At 45.0% G+C, this 23,665-nt stretch overlaps 3 protein-coding genes across 5 annotated transcripts in view; 1 reads left to right on the top strand and 2 right to left on the bottom strand.

The window, feature by feature from the left end:
• Positions 1 to 19,470, top strand: part of cnksr2a (connector enhancer of kinase suppressor of Ras 2a) — a 30,556-nt gene extending 11,086 nt beyond the window's left edge. Inside the window, exons 13-26 of one of the 3 annotated variants that reach the window (XM_086020784.1) lie at positions 25 to 114; positions 1,565 to 1,791; positions 2,807 to 2,858; positions 5,066 to 5,241; positions 5,465 to 5,538; positions 5,624 to 5,695; positions 5,912 to 5,979; positions 6,973 to 7,070; positions 7,595 to 7,813; positions 8,102 to 8,243; positions 8,351 to 8,578; positions 8,656 to 8,843; positions 18,809 to 18,894; positions 19,096 to 19,470. In XM_086020784.1, coding sequence (XP_085876910.1) covers positions 25 to 114; positions 1,565 to 1,791; positions 2,807 to 2,858; positions 5,066 to 5,241; positions 5,465 to 5,538; positions 5,624 to 5,695; positions 5,912 to 5,979; positions 6,973 to 7,070; positions 7,595 to 7,813; positions 8,102 to 8,243; positions 8,351 to 8,578; positions 8,656 to 8,843; positions 18,809 to 18,856 — 1,682 coding nt within the window. In that variant the 3' untranslated portion in view covers positions 18,857 to 18,894; positions 19,096 to 19,470. Of the gene's footprint in view, positions 1 to 24; positions 115 to 1,564; positions 1,792 to 2,806; positions 2,859 to 5,065; positions 5,242 to 5,464; positions 5,539 to 5,623; positions 5,696 to 5,911; positions 5,980 to 6,972; positions 7,071 to 7,594; positions 7,814 to 8,101; positions 8,244 to 8,350; positions 8,579 to 8,655; positions 8,844 to 11,130; positions 12,223 to 18,808 lie in introns of those variants that run through there. The other 2 variants (XM_086020783.1, XM_086020782.1) reach the window with 2 other exon arrangements.
• On the bottom strand, positions 13,628 to 15,518 carry klhl34 (kelch-like family member 34). The gene has a single exon (XM_086020785.1). It carries the CDS (start codon positions 15,516 to 15,518, stop codon positions 13,743 to 13,745), a length of 1,776 nt encoding a protein of 591 aa, XP_085876911.1. The 3' UTR covers positions 13,628 to 13,742.
• Positions 17,191 to 22,900, bottom strand: smpx (small muscle protein X-linked). Its single transcript, XM_086020786.1, has 5 exons — positions 22,734 to 22,900; positions 20,894 to 20,949; positions 18,771 to 18,857; positions 18,480 to 18,642; positions 17,191 to 17,936 (listed from the first exon to the last, which is right to left on the bottom strand). Exons 2-4 carry the CDS (start codon positions 20,927 to 20,929, stop codon positions 18,487 to 18,489), a joined length of 279 nt encoding a protein of 92 aa, XP_085876912.1. The 5' UTR covers positions 20,930 to 20,949; positions 22,734 to 22,900; the 3' UTR covers positions 17,191 to 17,936; positions 18,480 to 18,486.
• Between the last annotated feature and the right edge of the window lie 765 nt (positions 22,901 to 23,665).

The raw sequence follows: 23,665 nt of genomic DNA, 5'->3' as shown, positions 1-23,665 counted from the left end.
GCTCTCCCTTGTGGCTGCTTGCAGGCAGGCTCAGGCCCATTTCAATGCCTGTGGAGTGCAACTGGGGGGGCGACTACGAGGACCCCTCCAAGCTTCACCGAGAAAGCCGCAGAGGTGAGTCAGTGTTTGCGCACCAACTCCAGATGCCTGTCATAGGTTCTCGTCCCCCAACATTTGAAGATCGTCAGAGGTGGCCAACGATTTCACACTCTGCACTTAACTCATTCACAACGTGGACGCTTTTATTCATTAACTGGAATTCAGCCGTTTACTTAGCAAAAAATATTAGCACCCAAGTCACTATCTGCTTGACATGTTTTCATAAAAGCGCGTTTTCTCTGCTTTTGGGGCAGTAACCGTTAGTTTTGGTAAAATCAACCCAGGTTCTACTGCTGAAAAAGCTCGAAACAAACATTTTTTTCTAGTGAGACAAGGGAGTCTGAATGAGTTCAGTTAAAGTACTGATACTTGTTTAAAAAAATACTCAGGTAAAAGTACTGATTCAACTCCTTTAAATGTAAAAAAAAAAGTCCACACTCTGAAACGTACTTTGGGACAAAAGCAAAAATGACGTCTTGCTTTTAGTTACATACAACAAATGTTTTCCCTAGTCATCTCATATGTCATTTTACGCCGCTAGAAGCTGTTGGTTTATAGACTAGTGCAAGACAACACTTACTATCAATCATCAAAAGATTCTCACAAGCATGTTCCATGTGGCTGCTGTTTCAAATTGTCCCTCCTTATAATTTCCATAGATCCCTCTCCATCCTTTTTTTTATGACGTGCTGGCATCCAAAAAGGGGGGCGGAAAAGTAACAATGCTATTTTAACAAAGTAAGGATTAAAAAGTGCAGTTATCTATCCCTTTTCAATTGTTGAGAGTAAAAGTAACAAAAACGTGCCGACGCCAACCTGAGAATCCGACTTAAGAAACAAAGTGCTTGTACTTTGTTGCTTCCCGCCTTTGGAGATCACCTCAATGTTCTCTCATTGTCTCTGTGATTAGCATAAGCCACAACATGGCAAGAGGACAGGAGGTGGCTGGCACAAAGGCAAAGAAAAATCAAAGACTGGCTGGCTGCCTGTCTGCATGGGATAAAAATATAATCCGTACAAGAAGACAGAGGGATGGGAATTGGATGAGAAGAACTGAAAGGAAAAAAAAACAAACAAGAAGACTATTCTTTCTGACCTCCACATGAATCACTCACACTGTTGCCGTGGCAACGCTGACAGCAGCTCTTGTCGCTTCTCCCGGCCGCCCGCTCGCTGCCTAGCAACCGGGCCACCGCAGGAGGGATGAGAGGTATCAGAGAGGTAGTGAGACCCCTGACATCCTCTCCAGTGGCACCTTGGAAGAAAACGCGCGCGCACACACACATTAGTCCCTTGACATCTGTGTTTAGTCTTCATCATCTCACACAGTCCTGTCATTTACCCTTGCAGAGCTTTCATTTACCATACACACGTCAAAGAGTACGTTTGGCGCCAAGAATAGCCTCCAAAAATGATGAGCTAACTCCACCTCTAACGTGCTGTATTTGATGGTTGGTTTGGGCAGAGGCGTCGCTGTTGCGTTACGTGGGCCTGACGGGCGGCGGCGGCGGCGTGGATGAGCGGGCTGCGTCCGACGACTACGCCTCCCACACGGCACGTCCGGGCAAGCGGGCCAACGACACAGCCAAGCGCGCCAAACGGCGGAGCCACCACAGCCAAAGCCCCTCCCACTACATTCTCCAAGCCAATCAGAGAGAGTCGCCTCCCAGAGACCCCGCCTCCATTTACCACGTAGGTCACTTTGTTTCGTCCCTGAGGTGAAGTGAAATAAAACAAACGGATCCGCTCGGCCTCATTTTTGATGGACACTTCGCATTATTTCCCGGGTCCATATCATTTATTTATCAAGAAGAAATGGTCATTACAATGTTAAGTGACTGTACAATACACAAATAGCTAACAACTGAAGTGTGCATAATACCTGCTGCGAACGGCTGTTGCTAATACTAGCGGGCTAATTTGGCTAACGGATCTGCGAGCATTTATAACTGCAGGAGACGAGCATGCACTTGCTTTTCGTCATTAGTTCAGTGCTGAGAGGAACAGTAACGAGGAGTTCGAAGGCGACTAGGGTCTTATTTAGCCAGTCTACTGTGATTGCAACGGAAACAGGAAATGTAACAACACCAGACAACTTGTTTTATTATATACATTTGATATTATATACATTTGTAGCGGTAGGTCTACCTTGCAACTTTATTGTTAATTATTCTTGATGCTTTGCGGGGTTTACTGTATCTGTATCACTGAGTGAAAAGCACAATTAAGTGGCTGACAGGAAAGTAGTAGTTGGCATTCGGTTATGGGTCAGCGTAGTCGCTCTGGCGGTGCATTTGTAAAGAATCAATCCCATGCAGGCTGAGCAGCTCGCGACCTTAGCAAATGCTGACGCGTGGCGTCCGCTGGGCCGACGGTGATCTTATACGTCTTGACGGCATCTCCTCGAAAAGTCTTTTTGCATGCGCGGCTGCAGCCGCGGCAGATGGCGTGCTGGTGGACGTGGGCGGCCCCTTGGCATGAGCCCCGGCGGGCGGCGGATGGCTGAGCTCCAGGCACCGGTATTTGCGGCTCTGTGGCGTGGCCGCTGTTCTGTTCTGGTCACTTATTTTAGATTTAAGCGAGTATGAAGACTCAGGGCAGCCAAACTTAGTAAAAGTATCCCACTCTTGAGTACTCACTGATACCAAGTACCAACATCCTGACACCCTGTTTTGCCCTCTCACTCTTTCGTCTTTTTCTTCTTCAGACGTATCAACAGGCCCCGTCGCTGCAAACAAAGACCCGCAAGAAGAATAAAGGTAAGCCGTGGAGCAGCTTGTTGGCTTTTCCATCTTCAGTCAAGCTCGAGGGAAGCGACTGCTTGTACCGATTATTTTGACATGAATTAAAAGACGTCTAAGGAGACGACGTCTGCGCATAGCCGTGATCGCCGCCGCTAAATGAGCAACCCTGCCAGCGAGCCGACATTTCACAGCAGATGCCTGCGTGGGGATGAATGTTGTTCCCTCATAACTAAATTAAAAGCGACAAATGCTCACGGCTTTTCAACAAACGCAAAATAAATGTGGAAATGAAAGGCAAGAACATGATGGGAAAATATCCCCTAATATTTGAACTACACTTTTGCACCAATCAGGAAGGGTTGTCAACAACGCAATAACAAACATAGGAAATCAGTGTTTCCTAACTTTTATTAACCCAAGGCACAGAAAAACCTCACGTCACACCACCATACCAAATGCAGAATTATTCTATTGTATGAATGACAACGGGGGGAGACACGGGTCAATGTTACCCCGTGGTTGGGCTTCACTCTATGAAATAAATCCATCTCCGGCTGTGTGAATTAAAACTGAGCAGAATCTTTGCTCAAGTATTGGACCTCATTAGCAGCTAGTCATAAAACATAGTACTTGCAAATAAATGATCAGCGTAGGATTGTGGGCGGTGCAGTGCGGTGTGTATTTCACAAGTAGGCCTTCAGTGGGTGGCCTGCCTTGCTTAAAACCTCCTCACAACAACATGACACATGCAGCCATCAACAATATACAGAAATACTCTGACTCAAAGATTACACCTTATGTGTCACGCAACGCATGTTAGAGTATTTTGAAGAGCCTCACGTAAATAAAACGTATAATTTTTACTGTCCCTTTTCCCAATAAACATGTTTTTTTTGTTGTTGTTGTTTTTTTTTTTTTTCCTCCCCTGCTCCCGCCGGCCTTTTGGTTCGCTTCGCCATCTGCTCCAAAGCTCCATCTGCATATTTCGGCAGAGGCTGCGTTTGTTTACAAAGATGGGACCAAAGCTTTCAAATGAACACGATCATGCAAAGTCGAAAGTAGGCAACGAAATGTTATTCACGCTCTCTTTTCTGTGGTCGCAAGCTGGTGCACGTAACATGCATTAAAAAAGATGACAATCATAAAATAATACTTAAAACTACGCATTATCGTCTCTCTTAAGATGTTGTGTCTCCTGTGCAGCATTCCAGTGGCTTGTGCAGCTACCGTTGTGTGGCCCCTGAGTCTACTTGATGCTGTATAAACTCATTACAAGTTATTTTTGCTTATTTTCAGCAATATTGTGATCTGCTCTTTGCACTGAAGTAAATGCAATATAGGCTCTCCGGCCCCTGCAGGCTGTAATGAGGAGCCCGCTGTGAAAAATGCTTCCCAAGTCTTACAGCGACAGAAAAGCCTTTTTTTTTTTCCTTTGATATATGAAACACGCAGTGCAGCGGTTTTGTCAAACCCAGGAAATGAACTGCTGCCAGCGTGTATTTGTACCTTTTAACAAGGACGTTTCTGTTCTCTAGTGTTAAAAATGTGACAAAACCAGCCAGATGATATGCATCAAATGCAGAGGGGTTAAAAGTACTCACATTTTGTCCTCAAGTAGAAACACACAAAAAAAATAGTGGTAAAAGTGCAGACCTTGAAAGGCAGTCATCAGTAAAGTGACACACAGTATTTGTACTTAGTGGAAGTCAACCCAAACACATTATTTTCAAGAATATGTTCTATGCACGTCTACTAGGTGAAACAAGGCATTCTGATGAATATTGCATTTGTGGAATAGGAGTTAATCCACCCCTTTTTAGCCATGTCTGGCGGCGGCCATTTTGTCACTTCTGTCGCCTGAAAATGACATCACAACTGCTCAGCTAACGACCAATCGCAGCTGACCTGTTTTCTGAAGCTGAGCCCTGATTGGTCGTTACCTGAGCCCTGAGCACATGTGACGTTATTTTCAGTCGACAGAAGTGACAAAATGGCCGCCCCCTCAGATGGCTGAAAACGGGTGAATTTTGCTACTTAACTCCTACTCCTCAAACGCAATATTAATCAGAATGCCGTGTTCAAACTAGCGGGCCTGCTGAGAACATACTCTTGAAAAAATATATTTGGGTTGATTTCCACTTCAAGCCAATTTTTACTTCCCATCACAGATCATGTATAATGCTCTCAAGCTCAATTTTTTTTTTTTTCCCATGCTGTCGCAGGCCGAAATTTAGCCGGCCTGAGCCGCCGCCGCGTTTCCTGCAAGGCACTTGGCCGAGGCGACTGCGAGGGCTGGTTGTGGCGCAAGAGAGACGCCAAGGGTTACTTTTCTCATAAATGGAAGAAGTACTGGTTCGTTCTGAAGGACAACTGCCTGTACTGGTACATCAACGAAGAGGTAATACTGCGCTATTGCCACTTTGGGGCTTCGACTGCAGCCTAATGGCTGAAAAGCGCTCCGAGGCACGGTAGTCAAACGTTGTGCTCAAATGGGACACTGGGGATTTGCTCTGAAAATACTGCGGCAAGTTTAGAACTGTGCCGTGAAGAAAAACAAAAAAAAAAACCTTTTTAAGATGGAATTTGGTGTGTGTCAATTACGAGTCATCTTTTGTGTGCAGGATGAGAAAGCAGAGGGCTTTGTCAGTCTCCCAGAGTTTAAAATCGACCGCGCCAGTGAATGCCGAAAGAAGTAGTAAGTGAACAATGAAAAGAGAGACCGTACCCGAATGCGTGTGTGTGTGTGTGTGTGTGTCACTGTGCATATTTGTGCTTTCCAGTGCATTCAAAGCTTGCCATCCCAAGGTCAAGAGCTTCTTCTTCGCGGCAGATGGTGTGGATGACATGAACAGGTCAAATCTGACTCCAGTTGCGTCTTCATCCATTGCGCACACGTTCGTGTCGTTTGGCCAAGGCAAAACCACAGAGGAAAAAAACCAAACAAACTTAAACTATTTCGATTTTTCTACCCCCAAGTACCCCGCCGTCTACAAACAAATGTTCTGGATGTCATTTTCTGTTTATGTTTGTGTGTTCAACCTGAACGCTTTGATCTTTTGGACCCTCAGATGGCTGAGTCGACTCAACATGGCCGCTGCGGGCTACGCAGAGCGGGAGCGGATTCGCCAAGAGCAGGGTGAGCCTCTATTAAGAAAGGGATGCCGTTCCCACCTTGGTACACGATCCTTGGGTTATGGTGGAAGCATAACCTGAATTTGTGTGTCGCTAATCGAAAGCAGGGATGGGGTACTGGCGATTGGCAAGTGACTCTGAAAGGCCCCTTGATTCACGAAAATAAAAATCTGAATCAGGAGAAAAAAATCTTGGAATAAACAGGAAAAAAAAATTAAATATTGGAGGGAAAAAATATGTGACTACGCAAGAGTTGACTGGAGCTTTAAGGTGTAATATCACCAGTCACCACTAGATGGCAGAATGTCTTAGTTGTGCTTACACCAGGTCGTATACTGCTCTTGTACTATAATATGAGTAGTCCTAATAAGTTTTTTTGTTTTGTTTTGCGGCTTAGGAATGATATGCAGGGCAAACATAGCTCAGTAATAGTAAAATGTTGAGTAAGTTGATTTGTGTGAAGAAATGAACTTGATCCAGCATTTAACTTGTCCACACCTGATCTACACTAACGCAGTCATAATGAGAGAATGCAATTAAAATCTTCAATATATCTAACATGCATTTTTTTCCTTACAAGCACAGACAAAAGATGCCAATAAATTAATCAATTCTATTATTTAAATGAAAAATAACGACTAAATCGTTCATCCCAAAAGTGATCATTTCAATTAACAGAGGAGCCACAAGATGGCAGGAGGGGCAACACAACACAACACAACAAGTGTATCCCTTCACTTCTCATGTTTGACCGACACCTGGGATTAAACGGCAGAATATATATTTGATTCACTGCCATATGATACAAACAAATTCCCTATTTTCAACGGTGTTAGAAATGATGGCAATTACAACACATCTTCTATGCGTTTTCCTCTATCGTAACAATTCCCGGCTTGAAATCCAGAAGAATCGTGACCTGAAATTCGCAGTTGTCCACCTCCAGTAAAAGTGAGATGTGCTCCATCCGAGCTAATGTGCGTGGGCTTTCCCGCAGATTACTGGAGCGAGAGCGAGCACGAGGATGACGCCACCTCCAGCCCCAAACAGGACAGCCCCCCGCCTCCATATGATACCTACCCGCGGCCCCCGTCGGTGAGTCACGCGCGCTCCGCTGGACCACACACGCCACCCGCCGAGTCGGCCAAGACATGCCGGGCTGCTCTTCGGCAACTCACGTTCACATTTCAAAGTTGGCTCATTTAACCTTCAGCCACAGGCTTGGGCTAAATTTGCCCTGTTGGAATTGCTTCAGTCACATTAAGCAACCATGAATGGCTGTTTATTTTTAAAGTCCATATAAGGTGAACACCCATTAATTATTGCGGGGGATGCCTTCCAGATCAACCCAATAGGTGAAAGTCTGCGATATACAAAAATCAGATAAACATTCAATATCGCAGTTGTCACAGTTATATGTTCTTTTTCCTCTGCGAGGAGCTTAGATGAGCCGAGATGTTTACACTCAATCGTTGTCCATCGCAATGTTGTTGTTGTTTCTTTTTGGGAGAGTGAAACGGATGAATGGCATCTCTATTATAAGAATTCCACTTACGGAATGAATTCTACCTGTATCTCAATGTAGAGCACAAAGACATAAGTAGTGCTTTGCCGTCTAGATGAGCGCTTATTTGGAAGGCCGAACGACGCGACTGTCTTCCACCGAGACGTCGCGTTCCCGCTCGTCCCAGGAGGACTTCCTTTGTGGCGAGCCCTCCACTGCGGCTGCCGAGCCGCAATATCACCCCGGCCCTCTTGGGGGCGGCACCGTGCACAGCGGCAGGAGGCCGGGTGGCAGCAACAGCAGCGACGTGGCTTACCGATGTGAGCCTGTTGAGGTAAAGTCCTTCATTTAACATATCTGAATTGCTTTTCGGCTGAAGTGGGACCGATTTTACACAGTGTGACACTTGAATGCATTTGGCCTAATTTGCAATAATTATGCTCATTGCACACGCGTCATGATAACTTTTATATCTTGTGATTCGAATTCAACTGCCTCTGTTGCGTCAGCGCCTTCAGGGAAACGTTTCCAGTTTTAGCTCTGCTGCTGTCCAGATTTATTGAGTTAAAATATCGCCCAGCCCGGCACGCAAACTGACACTTGGCGTGACCGTCCCCCACAGTACCGCTCCAGTCCCGCAGGGGGCAGCAGCGAGACGGGCTCCCCCGGCCGATCGTCCTCGTCTCATCGCCGTTCCTGGCAGGACTTGATTGAGACGCCGCTGACGGAAGCCGGACTGCACTACCTACAGACGGGACCACTCGGTAACACGAAATTGTTTATATTTTCACGTACGCATTCGTAGCTTCTTAAAAGAAACATAGTATGCCAAATATCCCCTTGAAACTTGTGTCTGCTGTCCTTCTTCCAGAGGACGCCGTCTTCGCCGAGCCGAACCCGGCCAGCCCGACGCCCATGTCGGCCGGGGCCGTCTACACGCTTCCGGCTCCGAGAAATGTACCGTTGCCCGTGGCGATGCAGAGGCTGATTCCTATGGCAACCCAAGGAGGGAAACCTCGCAGCTTCACGCTGCCACGCGACAGCAACCTACACACGCTGCTGGCGCCGCCCACCAGGGAGGAGCAGCACACACACAACAGTGAGGGGGGAACAAATCCATAAAATGTTTTTTTTTTTGGTGACAGAAAAAAACCAACAAGTTTTTTGTGCCCCAAGGTGGCAGCGAGGGGGCGTCCCTGGGCGACCTTTTCCGCGCGTGCGAGCAAGGTGGCGTGTGTCCGCTCGGCCGAGAGTCCGAGGCCAAAGGCCAGTCCGAGTTCAGGCAGTCCTTCTTGCGGCGGAGCGCCGACCCGCAGCTCAACGAGCGGCTGCACCGCCTCCGCATCTTGAGCTCCACGCTGAAGGTTGGTGCGCGCGCCGCAGCACACCGCCTGCATCAGTAACAACGCGCGGCCATTTTTGACCTCAGATTAAGCCGCATATACCGGATAAAAACAATCACATTTTAGGTCAAGAGTGGGACACATATTGCCCTCTCTCTTTTTGAATCTGGCAATAAAATCATCAATGAATTTTAAAAAATAATAAATGAATACATTTTAATGAACCAATTTTGGGTGTAAAAAGGCTAATTTAGTACAACAAGTATTATAGGATGCTTGACTTAAACTCAAGAAGGGTCCTTCATGTTTAAAATTTATTTATATAAAAAAAAAAATCAACAGTCATGTAATTGTTTGTTAGTTTCGCCTTAAATCTGTTAATTGAAATATATTTATTCAGGTTTTCCTATTTATTTGTATTCATTCCTCATTAAGTCATTAGTTAATTGATTTATTGTTATCAAAAAAGTGGTTGGTTACAATTAAATGACATATGAATAATACAATTTAAAAATGCTAATCATGATTTTGTTATTAAAATAATTTTACACAAATTACATACACATTTTAACTTAAGGTGAATACTTGAATGACTTGTCCCTTGAACAAACCAAAAATTGAAACAAAAGTTTGCCCACCCGTTTTAGATCAACTGAGAGCAAAATTGGAATACAGAAAAAAAAAAAAATCTCATCATCATTTGTGGCATTGATTGTGCTTTTTTCATCATTTTAATTGACTCCCAGAAATGGTCTGTATCGTAATCAACCCACGTTGTGAACTGTGAACAATGAAAACAAATCTGCAAAAACATTGAAATCGCTCGCCGCAATGATGACTCAACAAGAAGTCACTGTTTTCCTGTTTAGAAAAAGTGGCCGTAAAATTGGGAGTGCAAATAAATGACATTTGCATTTTATGCACGCGAAGATATTATATCGCTGCTATATATATTCTTCAAGGCACTTCATTTGCATCCCTAAATGGGAATTTCAAGTGATTCGTTTGGCCGGTGTCCTTTTCCTACGCGACCGTTTCGACTGGCCAGCTGGCCAAGCTGTCTGTGCATTTAACAGTGTGTAATGAACACGCTCTGTCAAATGTCCCGTCTGGTTATCTTGAGCAACGCTGGCGTCTCGGTGTGTCTCCTGCTCCAACTTGTGCTCATGTTTGAGTGTGCTGTTGATGCATTTGCGTCCCCCGGCTAGGGACGCTCGCTGTCTGGGTTGCAGGAGCTTTGCTTGTTGTGCTCGTGGCTTCGGGATCTGTGGCTGATCTTTGTCGGGGAGGCGGGGCTTCCATGTTTGTCCCCTGTTTGACATCTCAGCTTAAAGGGAAGACAGTGGTCCCTTGATGTACAGCGGTTTGAGATGTGAGCATGGCCACAGAACAAATTAGACTCGTAAGTCAAGGTGCCACCGTACTCTGAGTTTGGGGAGGTCAATGTATGATTTGCCATGTTAAAGCCGACCAAAGGGTTGTTGGTTGTCTCCAAAATGGACGTGTTGTTGTGGATCAGGTCAGAATTGTGAACTGTTGACAATGGAGCATTTATGCTTCAGTTGCTGTGGAAACAGCGGAAGGCGAAGAGGTAAAACTGCAGTAAAACTCCGCATGATCCGAGTGCATGCGAGTTTGCGCAATTCATACATTCGAAAAAAAAGACGTTCAGCTGCTGCTGTCCCAAAATGTAATGGCTCATGCTACACCCAGGAAATCCCATTTGTAGTTTATGCGTAATCCTGCAGATGAGAAATTCAATTCACAATGTATAGTTCTTGCCACGACAGAATAATCCCTTGAAGTTGACATAAAATACATTTTTTTCATTTTAAAGGGTGGCTGCCTTGTTTTCCGCAAGTGGGCAACTGCACGTAATGCTGGGCCAATTGCAATCTGTTTTTGTCAAATGATCCATGGATATGGCGCATGCAATGGAAACATTGCCAAGCCCAAACGGCCCCCAGCACCATGTTGACAACCAGCATCCGCCAAGCCTCAAAGTGGCTATTCTTACATTTTATCATCGAGTTGAGGTGTTGTTCATCTTTCGCTTGAAAGTCGAGAATCTTCACCCCGCCTAGCTCCCGAATCATTGGCGTACTACACTGATCAAGTGTTTGTTGTTGTTCAAAAGGAACACGATTCTTGATCCCAAACCTTAGGAACATCAGACGTCCCCAAACTTTGTGTCTGTCTTGCTTTCCATGTGTCTGCGTTTTTTAACGTGGAGCGCATTTGTCAGAGCCCGCCCACCCCTAAAAACAGGAATAAAGTGTCTCCGCTCCCCTCCTGTGTTTGTGCGTAGGACAGAGAGGGGGAGCTAGCGCTGATTGACAGGCTCTTGGCCCGCCCCCAGCTGTCGTCCGCAGAGTTCCAGGAGTGGAAGCGAGCTTATCACGAGCACTTCTCGCAGACGCCAAACGAGGCCGACGAGGCCGAGATCGAGGCCGAGGCCCAACCCGAGCCCGAGGCAGAGCCTGAGCCCGGCCCCCCCTTGACGCCATCGCTCTCCCACACACACTCCTATATTGAGACACACGTTTGATGCGGGCGCGCACGCACATACACACACAAACACAAAAGTGAGGTCATCCAGCAGAGGAGTGGCCGCTTGACGGACTTGAACGTCATCGTTTAGGCGCAAGATGAGAAGTCATTTGGAGCTTGCCAATTGAATATGAAAAGAATGCAAAGGACAGATTTTTTTTTTTTTCCTGGATGAACATCTCAGCCATTCTTTGTAGAAATATATTCACAAATAGACTCAATGTTATGTCATCAAAAATCAAATCGTACTCTCACCTGCCAGAACATTAGGCACACCCACGCAATCCTTAGAGATCTAATGTCAGAACTAATCTGATAATTGAACACTCATGTGGTTATTCATGTGGTTGGAGTTTGCCGTCGCCCACTACGGCGCAACATCCATTTCTCTGGCTATGATCTGTATTTATACATGATGCAGCTCTTGTATGTTGAATCTCAGGTGTTCCTAATGTTCTGACTCTCGGGTTTGAATGGTGCACACAAGCACAAAGTTACGCATCAACGAATGGAGAGTGACAGGGAGAATGCAAAGCTAAGCTCGGACTTCATGCCGCCAATGCTTGTAGTGAGTAGTAGCATGTCCTTGCTGTAAATACAAACAATATTTATGATATTATTATGATATTGTTTTGTGTTCAAAAGCACTCCATGCAGTCACTTTATAGAGTGTCTTGGCTGATGTACTCGATCCATTTCCTTTTTTTTTTTTTTTTTTTTTAGAAGTCTCAAGATTATTTTATGTTGAAGTTATAAATTATTATGATTATGATAAAAAATATATATATATTTATGTACGTGTTCTGTTGGAAGACACGGGTGGATCAATAAAGTTCGGTCGTTTGGATGACCACGTATTTTGTTTATTTTTATGCAAGGTAAAAAGAATGAGGACAATTCACATTTGCAATTGTTTATTTGAATCATTATTGCGGAAAGTTGGTGAGTTTAGTGCTTTGAGGGCAATTGAAAACAAGCTTTTTAAATCCTGTAGAACCTTTTTTCTTTTTTTTTTCAACCACACTGCATGTTCGAGCTGGCAGAGGTCGTACTGACACTAAAAGTCCAAAAGACATTAATTGTATGCTGAAGTTTAATCAATAATCGCCTCTAAATGCCCGGAGATGCCACTGGCATCTTAGTTTTCTTCCTTCCCTTCACTTTCAAATTCAGCCGGCGTTTCCCCCGTCCACCCCACTGACCTTTCTCCGCCGTTGACGTCTACTTTCTGCTAAATGTCCTCACCTTGTCCTGTAATAGCTCTGCTGCCTCTTGGCTCATCTTAAGCCGGGGATACACTGTGCGATTTTCGATAAATTGGATTTCAAGTTCTCACTCACACTGCAAAATTAAACTGCCTGCGATGGAAAGTCAAGCCTGTCCATTTGGGTCTGTGCTGTTCCACCCCAGTCCTGTGGATGGCGGGAGTGCACATTTCTAGCTGTTTGTCCACTGAGGAAAAAAATATCTGTGGACTTTCCATATGGGTAATCCAGTTGTAAGTCAAATCTTTAAGATCGTTTTTGGCAGAAATTGTGACGGCATACTAAACCTCGTCTGAAAATATGAACTTGGCCGAGATTTTGTGACTTTTGCTGTGTACAACCATACCAACCAACCATACTGCTGGGCAATACAAAGAAGAAAGAGTAGTAGAAGTAGTAGTAGTAATATTAGTAGAAGAAGTGAGGCAAACACTTGGGCCGTTTCTCAATATGACGAACGCATATATTCATATGAACTCGCCAAGTAGGGTCTTCCTAAGTCTCTTTGTAAATTGGAACTGCTGTGTACTTGTTAACTTCACCAATTCAGAAATGGATTTACCTTATCTGGTACCTACATTGAAGTGGAAGACTTGTGAGACGCATTATACCAATGCTCAACACACCCAGTTGCCAGGCTACTTGTGTCTGGCAATAGCGCAAGCTTCAGGTCGCTTCCCAATTAGCTATCGTTCTGTTTCACGTCACAATCAAGAAGACTGTGACCCAACTTGTTGTTGACCACACATAAGAATTTGCCTCCGTAGATACTGATCAGGTTGTCTTCCGAGCACATCTGGAAGGAAAAATCTCTCTTACCACACCCCGCGTCAGAGGATAATCGCGCAGGGTAATCTTTAGACACATCTGGCATTTGCTGACTTAAAATTAAAGGGGATGACATTGTCTAATTCTGCTCAATTGTCAGTCTGCCTGTATGCCCTGCTTTAGCCAACTCAAAATCAGGCTAACGTTTATGCCCAGCTACGGTATCTTCACTCAGGACTGAGACTACAAACCAACTGGAGCTTAGTTCAACTAGCTAGCTCCTAATATTAGCATAAAAAATGTGCGTAAGATATGACAGGCCCAACTGTTGTGTGCTTTAGTCAGGCATCGGTAGGAACGTGCACTCAGTTCCCGTGAGGGGTCTTGGAAGCTGACAGATCTCCCTCCAGTGGTCTTTCTTGGGTTCGTACTCCAGCACGCTCTTCAGCACCACCTCCTGCCCGTTGCTCCACTTCGTGCCACCAAACACCAGGATGCTCCCGCTTGGCATCGCCGCCATTCCGTAGCTGAACGAAGCAGTTACCAGCGGCCTAAGGCGCGTCCAGTGGTCCGCTCCTGGGTCGTAGCGCTCGATATCACAATAGGGCTCGTACATCCCGAGGAGGGCGTAAATGTAACCGTGGACACTTGCCAGGCGATGCCCGAACCTGCCGATGGACATGGGTGCCACTTTCTTCCAGAGTCTACTCACGCCGTCCCAGCACAGAACTTCCTTTCTGCTTTGGCTCTGGCCCGGGATCAGGTCGACACTGCTGTTTTCCGAGAGACCACCCGACACATAAACTTTCTGCTCGAGCGTGGCGCAAGCGTGACCGTGGAGCGGTCCGGGCATGGCCGGACCCCGCCTCCAAGCTCCCGCCTCGAGGTCGTAAAACTCCACGGAAGCCAACGTGGCAGGTGTGTTTGCATCGGTGGGTGTGTGTTGCCCCCCGATGGCGTAGATTGAGTTTTCGGTGGCGCAGCAGGTGAACTTCGTCCTCCTCTGCAGCATGGACTCCACCTGCTGCCAACAGTCAAAGCGGGGGTCGTACCTCCACACCTGGTTGGAGGTCTCCGCGGCGACTGGTTTCCCGTCCACCTCGCTCACCACCTCCCCACCCACTACGAAGAGGAAGCCACCTAAGGAGCTCACGCAATGGTTCTTTAGTCTCAGTGGCAGGCAGGAAGCAAGGAATGCAAACGTCCTGGTTTTCGGATTGAACGACAACACCTGCTGCTCCGGACGATCTGGACTCGAGCTACCGCCGACAAGTAGCACGCGATTGGCCGCCCTGAGCGTTGACTGTTTGTTCTGCCTGACTGGCCTTGCCGAGCCAGTTCTGTGGTACTCCAGTGCCTTCGTCACCTGGCTCCTTATCAAAGGTGTGCCCATTGCTTTGCTGGCGTGGCTAAGGTGTGCAAGATCGGCGGGAGCGATCAATCCAAAACGCAAGCGTCTTAGCAGCTGGTTGGATTGCAGCAGTGGGAGGGGCCCGTTCTCCCCCAACCAATCCAGCGCCAGCTTCACCAGCTCCACCTCCTTCACCGCTGGAATTTCTTCGGCATCCAGCACCGCCATAAGCGACTGGACGTTCAAGCCCAGGAGATCGTCCCGTCTTTCTTGCAGTAGAGTGGCCATCTCTGTGGCGATAGTGTAGTTGGCTGCTTCCAACGCATCAGTAAGCGCGTGGTGCTCCGCTAAGTTAGCATAGCAGCAGCAGTTCTCGGTGCTGAGCTCATCCGTGATGTACCGTTCGCATATGGAAACGGCCGTGTCCACTTGCAGGTACCTTGCCGCCTCCAAAACATCAGAAAGCGTGCTCATGGACACCCTGAGCCAACCGGAGTACAGGAAGTCTAAGATGACATCTAAGCCTACAGGTGTTAGCGCCGGGAGCCTGATGCTGCGCGCTAATCTCTCTGCCGTAGCCTCCCCGAAGAGAGCCCAAAAATAATCACTGGAGCTGGCCAGGAGGGCCCGATGACACGGGAAGGAGGCGCCTTCCGTCTCAAGCACCACGTCGCACATCCTCCCGGACGAGCGCAGACGCTGGAAGCGGGCGAGCAGCTCCGTCCTGTGGGACGAGCTGTAAAGGATGGAGTAGCTATCCATCCTCCAAAAGGTCACGATCAATCCGAGCGTGTTGTTATTCTCCCCTGTTGGCCGTAACACGCATGCCAAAAAGTCACAGAAAAGTCAACTGAGCACCGCCTCAAAAACAGACCCTCCCAACAACCTCCTGTCTGATTTGTGATGTCCTGAATCTGATCTCTCGCTTTTTGTCCGCTGCCCCTTGGTCTACGCCCGGGGTGGGAGTATCACCCACATACCACATGCACACACACACACACATGCTAAATCCTGCAGTACCCCCTCTAAAACAGACCCTCCCAACCACCTCCTGTCTTTCTTTGTGATGTTCCGAATGTGATCCTTCACTTTATGCCCGTTGCCCTTTGGTCTGCACCCGGGGTGGGAGTATCGGCCAAATACCACACACACACGCCCACACACACGCGCAGAGGCAGCCTGGCAGGGTTTAGTGTCCATCCCAATGGATGAACTCATTGGTAAATACAGCTGCCCGTCTGAGTCCAAGGGCGCCGTGGCCAAGGCACTTAGGCGCTCTCATCGCCATGGTGACAGGAATAGAAACAACTGAGGCCTCGACTCTCGCTTGGCTCAAAACAGTCAGGCATCAAACATATCTGGTTTTCGACCTAGATGGCGCAAGTGTCACGACAAGGAGCTCGACAAGGGATGCTAAGCTTGTGCGCTTATTTTGGTGCAGAGATAGAGTCCCTTGATCGGGTTTCAGCGTGTTTACGGCCGTTTGATTAATGGGGAGCTCCTGTAAGCTGTTTGTGTGTTTTTGCTACCGCCCGTCCGATGCGGAGAGAAACGCGACGCAACGCAGTCCTCCGCATGCAAGCAACTTTGTTTCATGGCGCACTTGCAAGCGCCGCAGCCTTCTCTGCCATTTCCATTTGGCTGTGATTGATGATGATTATCTCTGAATAGATGCATGCCGCCCCCTGAGATGAGTGCGCGCGTGCTCATGCCCACAGTCTAAGGGTGTGTGTGTGTGTTTTCATGACACTTGAACACCCAAATAAGCATCACGCCTCTTTGCGTCACGTTTCTTTCGTTCCCACACAAAGCCAGATTGTCCCGTGTGGATGTTATCATTGCACCCTGACCTGATGGAGGCTAAACTTAGATACAGCTGCTCCGCATTGCTCCTTCTCTCTCTATTTGTGTGCGTGTGTGTGTGTGGCATGTGAAGGGATGATGGATAGAGCGCCTATAAGAGAGGTACATTTTGATGGTACTTGAACATGGTGGATTTGTAGGTTTAGGAGGAGCTTAAGCCAACTCTTTGAACACGGTTAAATATACATACCACGAGATGGAAAACAAGAACTTACTTAAAAGTGATATCGTTCAAAGAGGCATCCATTGAACAATACAGTGATACCTTCACTTGTGAGCGCCCCCTCTTGTGAGTTTCTCAAGTTACGAGCTGCCGTTTAGTTGTTGTTGTTGTTTTTTGTGCTTTGTGTTGCAAGCCCCTCCCCAAAGAACCTAGCAAAAAAAAAAAAGCGCAACTAAAATTGAAAAAATATTTTCGCTAACAAAATAAAATGAAATTGCTTTTTGAAAAAATAAAATGAACTGAAAGTACATCTTACGTTTATAAAACGAATTAAGACTTTAAGTGTAATAATAGCAAAAATGCCCTTCATATCCGTCTTTGTCAGTAAATATACACGAGCTTTCAGGGTTGATTTGAAATGTATTTATTTTGGTAGTACTTCGGTACAAATTGTAGTTTACCTTACTTTATTACACAATACTTAGTGACATTTTTTTTCATCTTGCACTTGACAAATACTCCAAATATTAAAACAAAGTAAAACTAATACCAAAACAAAACATTTTCAAAGCATTTTAAAAACTAACAAACGTTCTATAAAAACTAATTAAAACAAACTGAATCAAAGCAAAATAAAAACCATTATTAAAATTCCAACACTCAATTGCAATACTGCAATATTTTTGCTCAGGGTTATCATACTGTCACAAACTGATACCGGCCCATGCTCATTTCCTGGCAGTTAAATACGATGACTTCATTTGTATTGCCATTGAACCAAGATGATTGATTGCCCCTGCAGATGACAACACAAAAATCACACAAAACACTTTGAACTTAACTGGTTAAATGTTGACGACCGTTGACTACATTTCAAAGGAAGGCGGAATAAAGTGTCTTTGTGGTTCATCTTCATCGACTGAAAGGCCCAAAAACTCGAGTTAGGCTAACCCGCTCAAAGTCTCAGCGATAGAAACACATCACATCGTCGTCTCTGTTTTTTTTTTGTTTGTTTGTTTTTGTTTTGCAGCAAGTAAACAGGCGAAGCAGATTTTTGTCTGGTGACTCTCGACTGAAAGTTTGTTGATGTTGTGATTGTAGTTTTGTAGCGGCGCCGTGGTAACCAGCAAGTGGATGTTGTCCTTCCTCACCACCTGGACGCCGGTTTTGAAGGACAACAACAACAAAAAAACCCAGTAAATATCGACATTTTTACAAAGATGGTAATGCTCAGTTTTGATGCCGAATAACGTATTTATGACGTTACCTTGCGTTTCTTATACTCGGATGACCTTATTTAGTTGCAGCAGGGGTCAAAACACACACTTAAATGTGACACACACACTTTTATGAGCTATAACTAGCACCTGACTCAGCCTGGCCTGCCCACAACATGAAGCAAGTGTAACAGACTACACTGCCTCCGTGTGGAACAGAATGTCACAGCATTCCATTTTTTTTTTTTTTTTTTTTTTTTGGGACAGCAGAAATTTCTTTTCTTTTACACAAACGTGAAGATATTTCAAACTGCATTACTGAGGTTGTTTGACCATGTCTACCAAACTGGGTTTTAGATTCAACAGTCAAACTGTACATCATAAACATGAATATTATGTTCAAACGGGAGGTCGAAACGCTCCCGTGAACTGTCTTTGTTCCCACCACATTGGCACAGGTTCCTGCAGAAATGTGCTCACCGTTGTGTTATTCCTTGGTGACCCATCGTAATTCACTCTTGACGTTCTTCAGCTCCGAGAGGTTGACGGCTGGCCCTGGCAGTTTGACGGCGCCGGGCAAAGTCTTTTTTTCCTCCTGCGGCGTGTGCGTGCCGTCGCTCGGCTGTTCCGACGGAGAGTGGGCCTGGGGGGGGAATGTAATCAGATTACTGTGCATCTGAATGAATGTTTGCAGGATCCAATTAGGATTGTTCAGAGAATAAACTGAGCTAATATTTTTGTCACGTGTGTGTGTGTAACACATTGTCTTACCTCGTGTGTGTCTCCCGTCTCCTCTCTCCTCCTCACAGGATGTCCCGCCCCCGGACGCAGAGCTCCCATCGGGATGTTCAGATTAGCCTGGAGGACAGCAAGAACGAGCCAATAAGAAACTGAGGTGTGTGTGTGTGTGTGTGGGTGTACGTGTGTGTCCACAAACCTCTCGCCTTGACCCACAATCCTCCAGTCTTGCCTCTACAAGGAGCTTGTGTATGAGTGTGTCCACTTTGGCTCAGATGCGTTTACACGAGTGTGTACACAGTGAACGTTGTGTAAAGTGTGCGCATGTGAGTTGGCTGAGGATTTTTGGTATTACTAGTTTGCGATGGATGGGAGAACGTTCCGGAGAGAAGGAGTCCATCTGCAGCATGTTTGCTTCAATGAATTCCACGTGCCGTTAACAATCACCGCCTAACATTCCGCCGGGTGCAACCAAAGACAAACGGTATATATGTAATCAATGAATTGGACTATTTTGTTAAAAAAAGAGAAAAAAACGGCAAGAAAATGGCTCTTTGTGTCCATGGTGAAGGAAAATGATATTGAGCCTTAAAGGTTGCTATTAGCAACATGTTTATTGATTTTATAATTTGTCTTAATGTGCTATTGTGAAAGCTACAATTAACCATATTAAGTGTTGTTTTTAGCTAACCGTTAAGTATTTTTTAAATTAAACATTTTGTTTCTGCTTAAAGTAGATGTATTATGCTTTCATCAAAAGAATACACTTCACAATCGTCTGACTGAAATTAGCTTCTTTTGAAGGAGCTGCCCTGACAGCATTGATTTTATTTCCCTTGTGAAGGCAGCACTTCATCACCAATCCACCAATTAGTGTGTTGTGGAGGGTTGGTTGTTATTTAAATTAGTCCAACAACAACCATTTGTATATAAGCAATCGCATCTTGATGCCAATTAACTACGTTGAAGTGATAAAGGCAATCACTGAAATAACGGGGGTTCACTATGTCCCCTTTAAAGTTGTCAACAAATTGTGTATTGAAAACATGTTCAAGTATTGATATAAATTGCAAACTTATTTTTTAAAATTGCTATCATTATTATCTGTGTTACGACTATGACGCTGTTCTTCCGTACGACTAAAACGACGGAAGGAGGGCAAAAAGGATGCCGACTCATGGTTAGACGAGCAAACGAGCACAAGCAAGCAGGCGGAGCGAGACGAGAAGCCACGACCAGCCATCCAAACACGTCCAACGTGACGTGACAATATGCGCCATCCAAACACATAGTAGACAATACGCCGCCATACGCGCTCTGCCTCGCTGAAACGCTGCTGCACTAAAACTCCGAAAGCCTCTTTGCAACTCATGTACAGTTTGGACGTGGATGTGTACTTGCCTTCGCCATTAAAGACTTAATTAAATGCACACAAACTGACTATTTTCTTTTAATACAACCACTGTGTTGAGTATTATTTTTTATTTTTTGCTTTTAGCATGTTAGCCTAGCCGCCGTCAAAAAAACATGTTAAGGTGTCAGGGCAGGCGGCTCAGGGCCTCACATGATATAGAAGGTGGCACTGTGCTGAAAAAAAAAGCTTGAAATTTACCCCATTTTTATTTTTCATACTGCTGTTTGCCTGCCATATGTCCCCTGTCCTAGATTTTGTGTGAGGGGCAGGGCTGCCCTATGCCCCAAGTTGCCTTAAATAGCCACAAAAGTGAGTATGACCATAGATAGAGCAATATAACTTTAGTGAGTGAACATGAAATCTGCCTCGCAACAAGTGACGAGGTCAAACGTGGTGACCAGGATAAATCATTTTTTATCGATTGATTGATTGAGTACAAGCATGAAATCTGCCTAGCAACAAGTGATGAGTTCCAGTGCGTACATACTCTTCTATACGTAGTTGTGTACGGTATACACACATATAGGATTACATATATACACATGTATATATAAATAAGTGTATGTGTATGTATAAATGTACTATTTTTTTATTTAAGAATTCATTTTCCTGGTACATGTGTAATGTTTTCCCACATAAAGACAATAGGTTATGACAATCTTTATCTTTTCCTTGCTGCAATTCCCATTTTAAAGTACATACAGACACTCCAGCAAGCTTTTTTTTTTTTTTTTTTTTTTACCTGCAGGGCCTTGACGTTGGATGACGGTTTAGACATAATCACCTCTGACCTGAAGGCTGCAGAGACAGAATACAGACATTTAGCTCTGACTTTGTGACAGTGTGTATGTGTGTGTGCTTTGCTTCCACAAGCTTTCTCCGTCCCGGGATAGCATTTCAGTTGCCTAGCGACCCCCGCACAGAGCGGCAGGTATAGATGAACTGTAGCGTGCATCATTGATGAGGGCATGGGTCGACCATACAATGTAAGAGCTGGGTATCAGCAGACTTTAGGCAAGAGAAGTCGGACACACACACACACACACACACCGATCACCAGCCACTTGCAGGGCACATATAGATGAACAAATATTATTTATAAATATTCATTCATATTTCATGTTTCCATCCAATCGTTTTCTGTATTCAGCGGTTGTATTAGTGTCCCGGGTGAAGCAAGTGCTAACCACAAGTCCACTGGGCTTCCCTGGCGACATTCCTTGACAGACCATTGACAAATAATATATTCAAAAATGTATTAGGAAGATATTCTTTGGACTCATTTGGACATAACTGAATACAGCATATGAACCAAAATATTGAGACAATCAATATTCCGATGGGAAATTACACCACAGCCTTTAGTTGGCTCCGAATTGTAGTTTAAAACAAAAAAAAAAAAGACATTTTGGACAATTGTTTGCTTTCAGCTTTGTGGGAACTCTTTCACTAATTTCCTTATCCGTTCCCAGAGCACAAAGCAAGGGCCAAATAAAAAAGGCATTCTTGGATGAATTTGGTTGAAAGAACACACACACATACACACACGCACATGCATGTGTCCAAAATCTAGTAGAAAGTCTTCCCAGAAGAATGAAAGTTGTTGCAGCTGCAAAAAGGCGAGCAACTCTGAATGGATCGCTTCATGTAGCTGCCCTAATAATTTTTGTCCATATACTGTTTTTCAACAAATGTTCATTCTTTGCATCTCAGTCATTCAGCATGCACATATTTATTATTATTATTATTTTTTTGCTGTTTGTAGTTGACAGGAAAGCCTTCTTTACATTAGGAACACCTGCACAAGCTAATGCGATTCATGTGTTAATCAAAAATGATTCTTACACTTTGCTGTGCATTATAAAGTTGAGTACATGTAAGAGTACTTTTATATCATTAGAATTACATATTCTATTGCACTTTATAAATTACTTTTTTTTTGTTTCAATTCAATGCACATTTTGCAACTCCTTCAGGTGTCCACGCCACAGACATACGGATGGTCAAAACTCCTCAGTAAGTTACAGTAATATTAGTTGTTCTTCGCAGAGGATAAAGAACACAAGCCTTTGAGTTTTATTTTTATGCTATAATCGTGTTTTGCTCTACAATTTGAGTTGTTTAAAGGTTTGACAGTACCGCTACATGTGTGATAGTTTCCTTAGCCGGTCTATGGATTTCAGAATTGTTTGTTAGCATTAAGCTACTCACACACATCAGCTCGCATGTAATCGTAGAAGTTTCCATGGCCTATTTATCTTATCAAGCTGTGGCTTTTTTGGGAGGGGGGGGGTGGTGGCTGAAGCAGAAAGGCTCGCACTGACTGGGTTTCCACGGTGCTGTTTTGTGCGACAACAATACACACTCATCACACACTCTGCTGCCCTTGACGTAACACACACACACACACAGTCTGTACAAGTGAGGTTGGCAGCCGACGTCAAATCATCCTCATAAAAACCGTCAAGTGTTTTTTTTTCCCCTCCCAAATGACTTGGATGTTTATTTCCAATCCGTGAAATAATAACACTAAGACCCGCCACTGATGTCAGACAAGACAACACAAACTAGACGCGACGTACCTGCTGACGACACAAAAGTTGTATTGACTGAAGGCTGACTTTACACACACATGGGTTGACTCTTAACTTCCCATCTCTTTTCTTCTCGCACTTTCTCTCTCTCTCTCCACCTCCTCTCCCTTCCCTCCTGCCTCCAAGTGGTGGCAGGATTCCTCTCATATCTGGGATTTGTTCTCACTATAAATAGAAGAGTGATACACAGAAGGGACCTGCTTCCCATCCGCACACACACACTTGCGGTCACACTCGGAGAGCGACCACCAGATAGTCCAATAGGGGTACTCTCTTGCATTTGAGTGTCTTCTTTGAAGTTGATGAGCCCCCAAAGAATGCAAACTGTTCTGGTGAAACCAGAGTTCATTGACAAAAAATGTGATTTAAGCTTGGATACCATTGAAAGACAACCTAGATGCTCTTAAGCTTAAAATGGCACTGGCCTAGTTCTGCATGGACACACACTTGTGCATTGGCTCACATGCGCACAAACACACACACATGCATAATTGTTGGTGTGGCCATCCTCGGTGGTGGCATAAGTCAAGGTTGTGCGAATGATGTGAGTGCCCTCTTACCTCCTTGCTGCTCTGCTCTCTATGAGGTCCTCCTTGGCTACCTGACCTGTTTCGGCCTGTTCCCATTGGCTGAGAGGGATGCTAAGCTCCTCCTCTAGTTCCAGCGTTAAACACGAAGAATGACTTTTAAGCATGTTGGTGTGCTCTGGGATCCTCTGACAACCACCCACAAATGGTATAGTCTACACTTTTGTGTGAAAATTGAGTACATGAAGCACCAGTAGGAAGGTTTGCAGGGTATGCTATCCTTTATTTATTTTTTTTTCAAATACTGCAACTATTTAAAATAATGCAAATAACCCTGAGATCAGGGCTAGGTCAAGTTTTGTGCTCAAAGACCATACATGATTTAAATAATTT

This window comes from Filicampus tigris, chromosome 21, assembly GCF_054856515.1.
Source record: "Filicampus tigris isolate MCC_2025a chromosome 21, RoL_Ftig_1.0, whole genome shotgun sequence".
Lineage (NCBI taxonomy): Eukaryota > Metazoa > Chordata > Actinopteri > Syngnathiformes > Syngnathidae > Filicampus > Filicampus tigris.
The sequence above is the reverse complement of the archived record's forward strand: the minus strand, read 5'-3'. Positions and strand labels throughout refer to the sequence as shown.

Bases quoted from the DNA above. Each gene is read 5' to 3' on its own strand.
- smpx (XM_086020786.1), bottom strand. From the start codon at position 20,929: ATGTCTAAACCGTCATCCAACGTCAAGGCCCTGCAG. The intron at 18,858-20,893 runs GTAAAAAAAAAA...GCTGTCCTCCAG, and splicing joins CCAACGTCAAGGCCCTGCAG to GCTAATCTGAACATCCCGAT. The intron at 18,643-18,770 runs GTAAGACAATGT...TTCCCCCCCCAG, and splicing joins AGACGGGAGACACACACGAG to GCCCACTCTCCGTCGGAACA.
- klhl34 (XM_086020785.1), bottom strand. From the start codon at position 15,518: ATGGATAGCTACTCCATCCTTTACAGCTCGTCCCACAGGACGGAGCTG.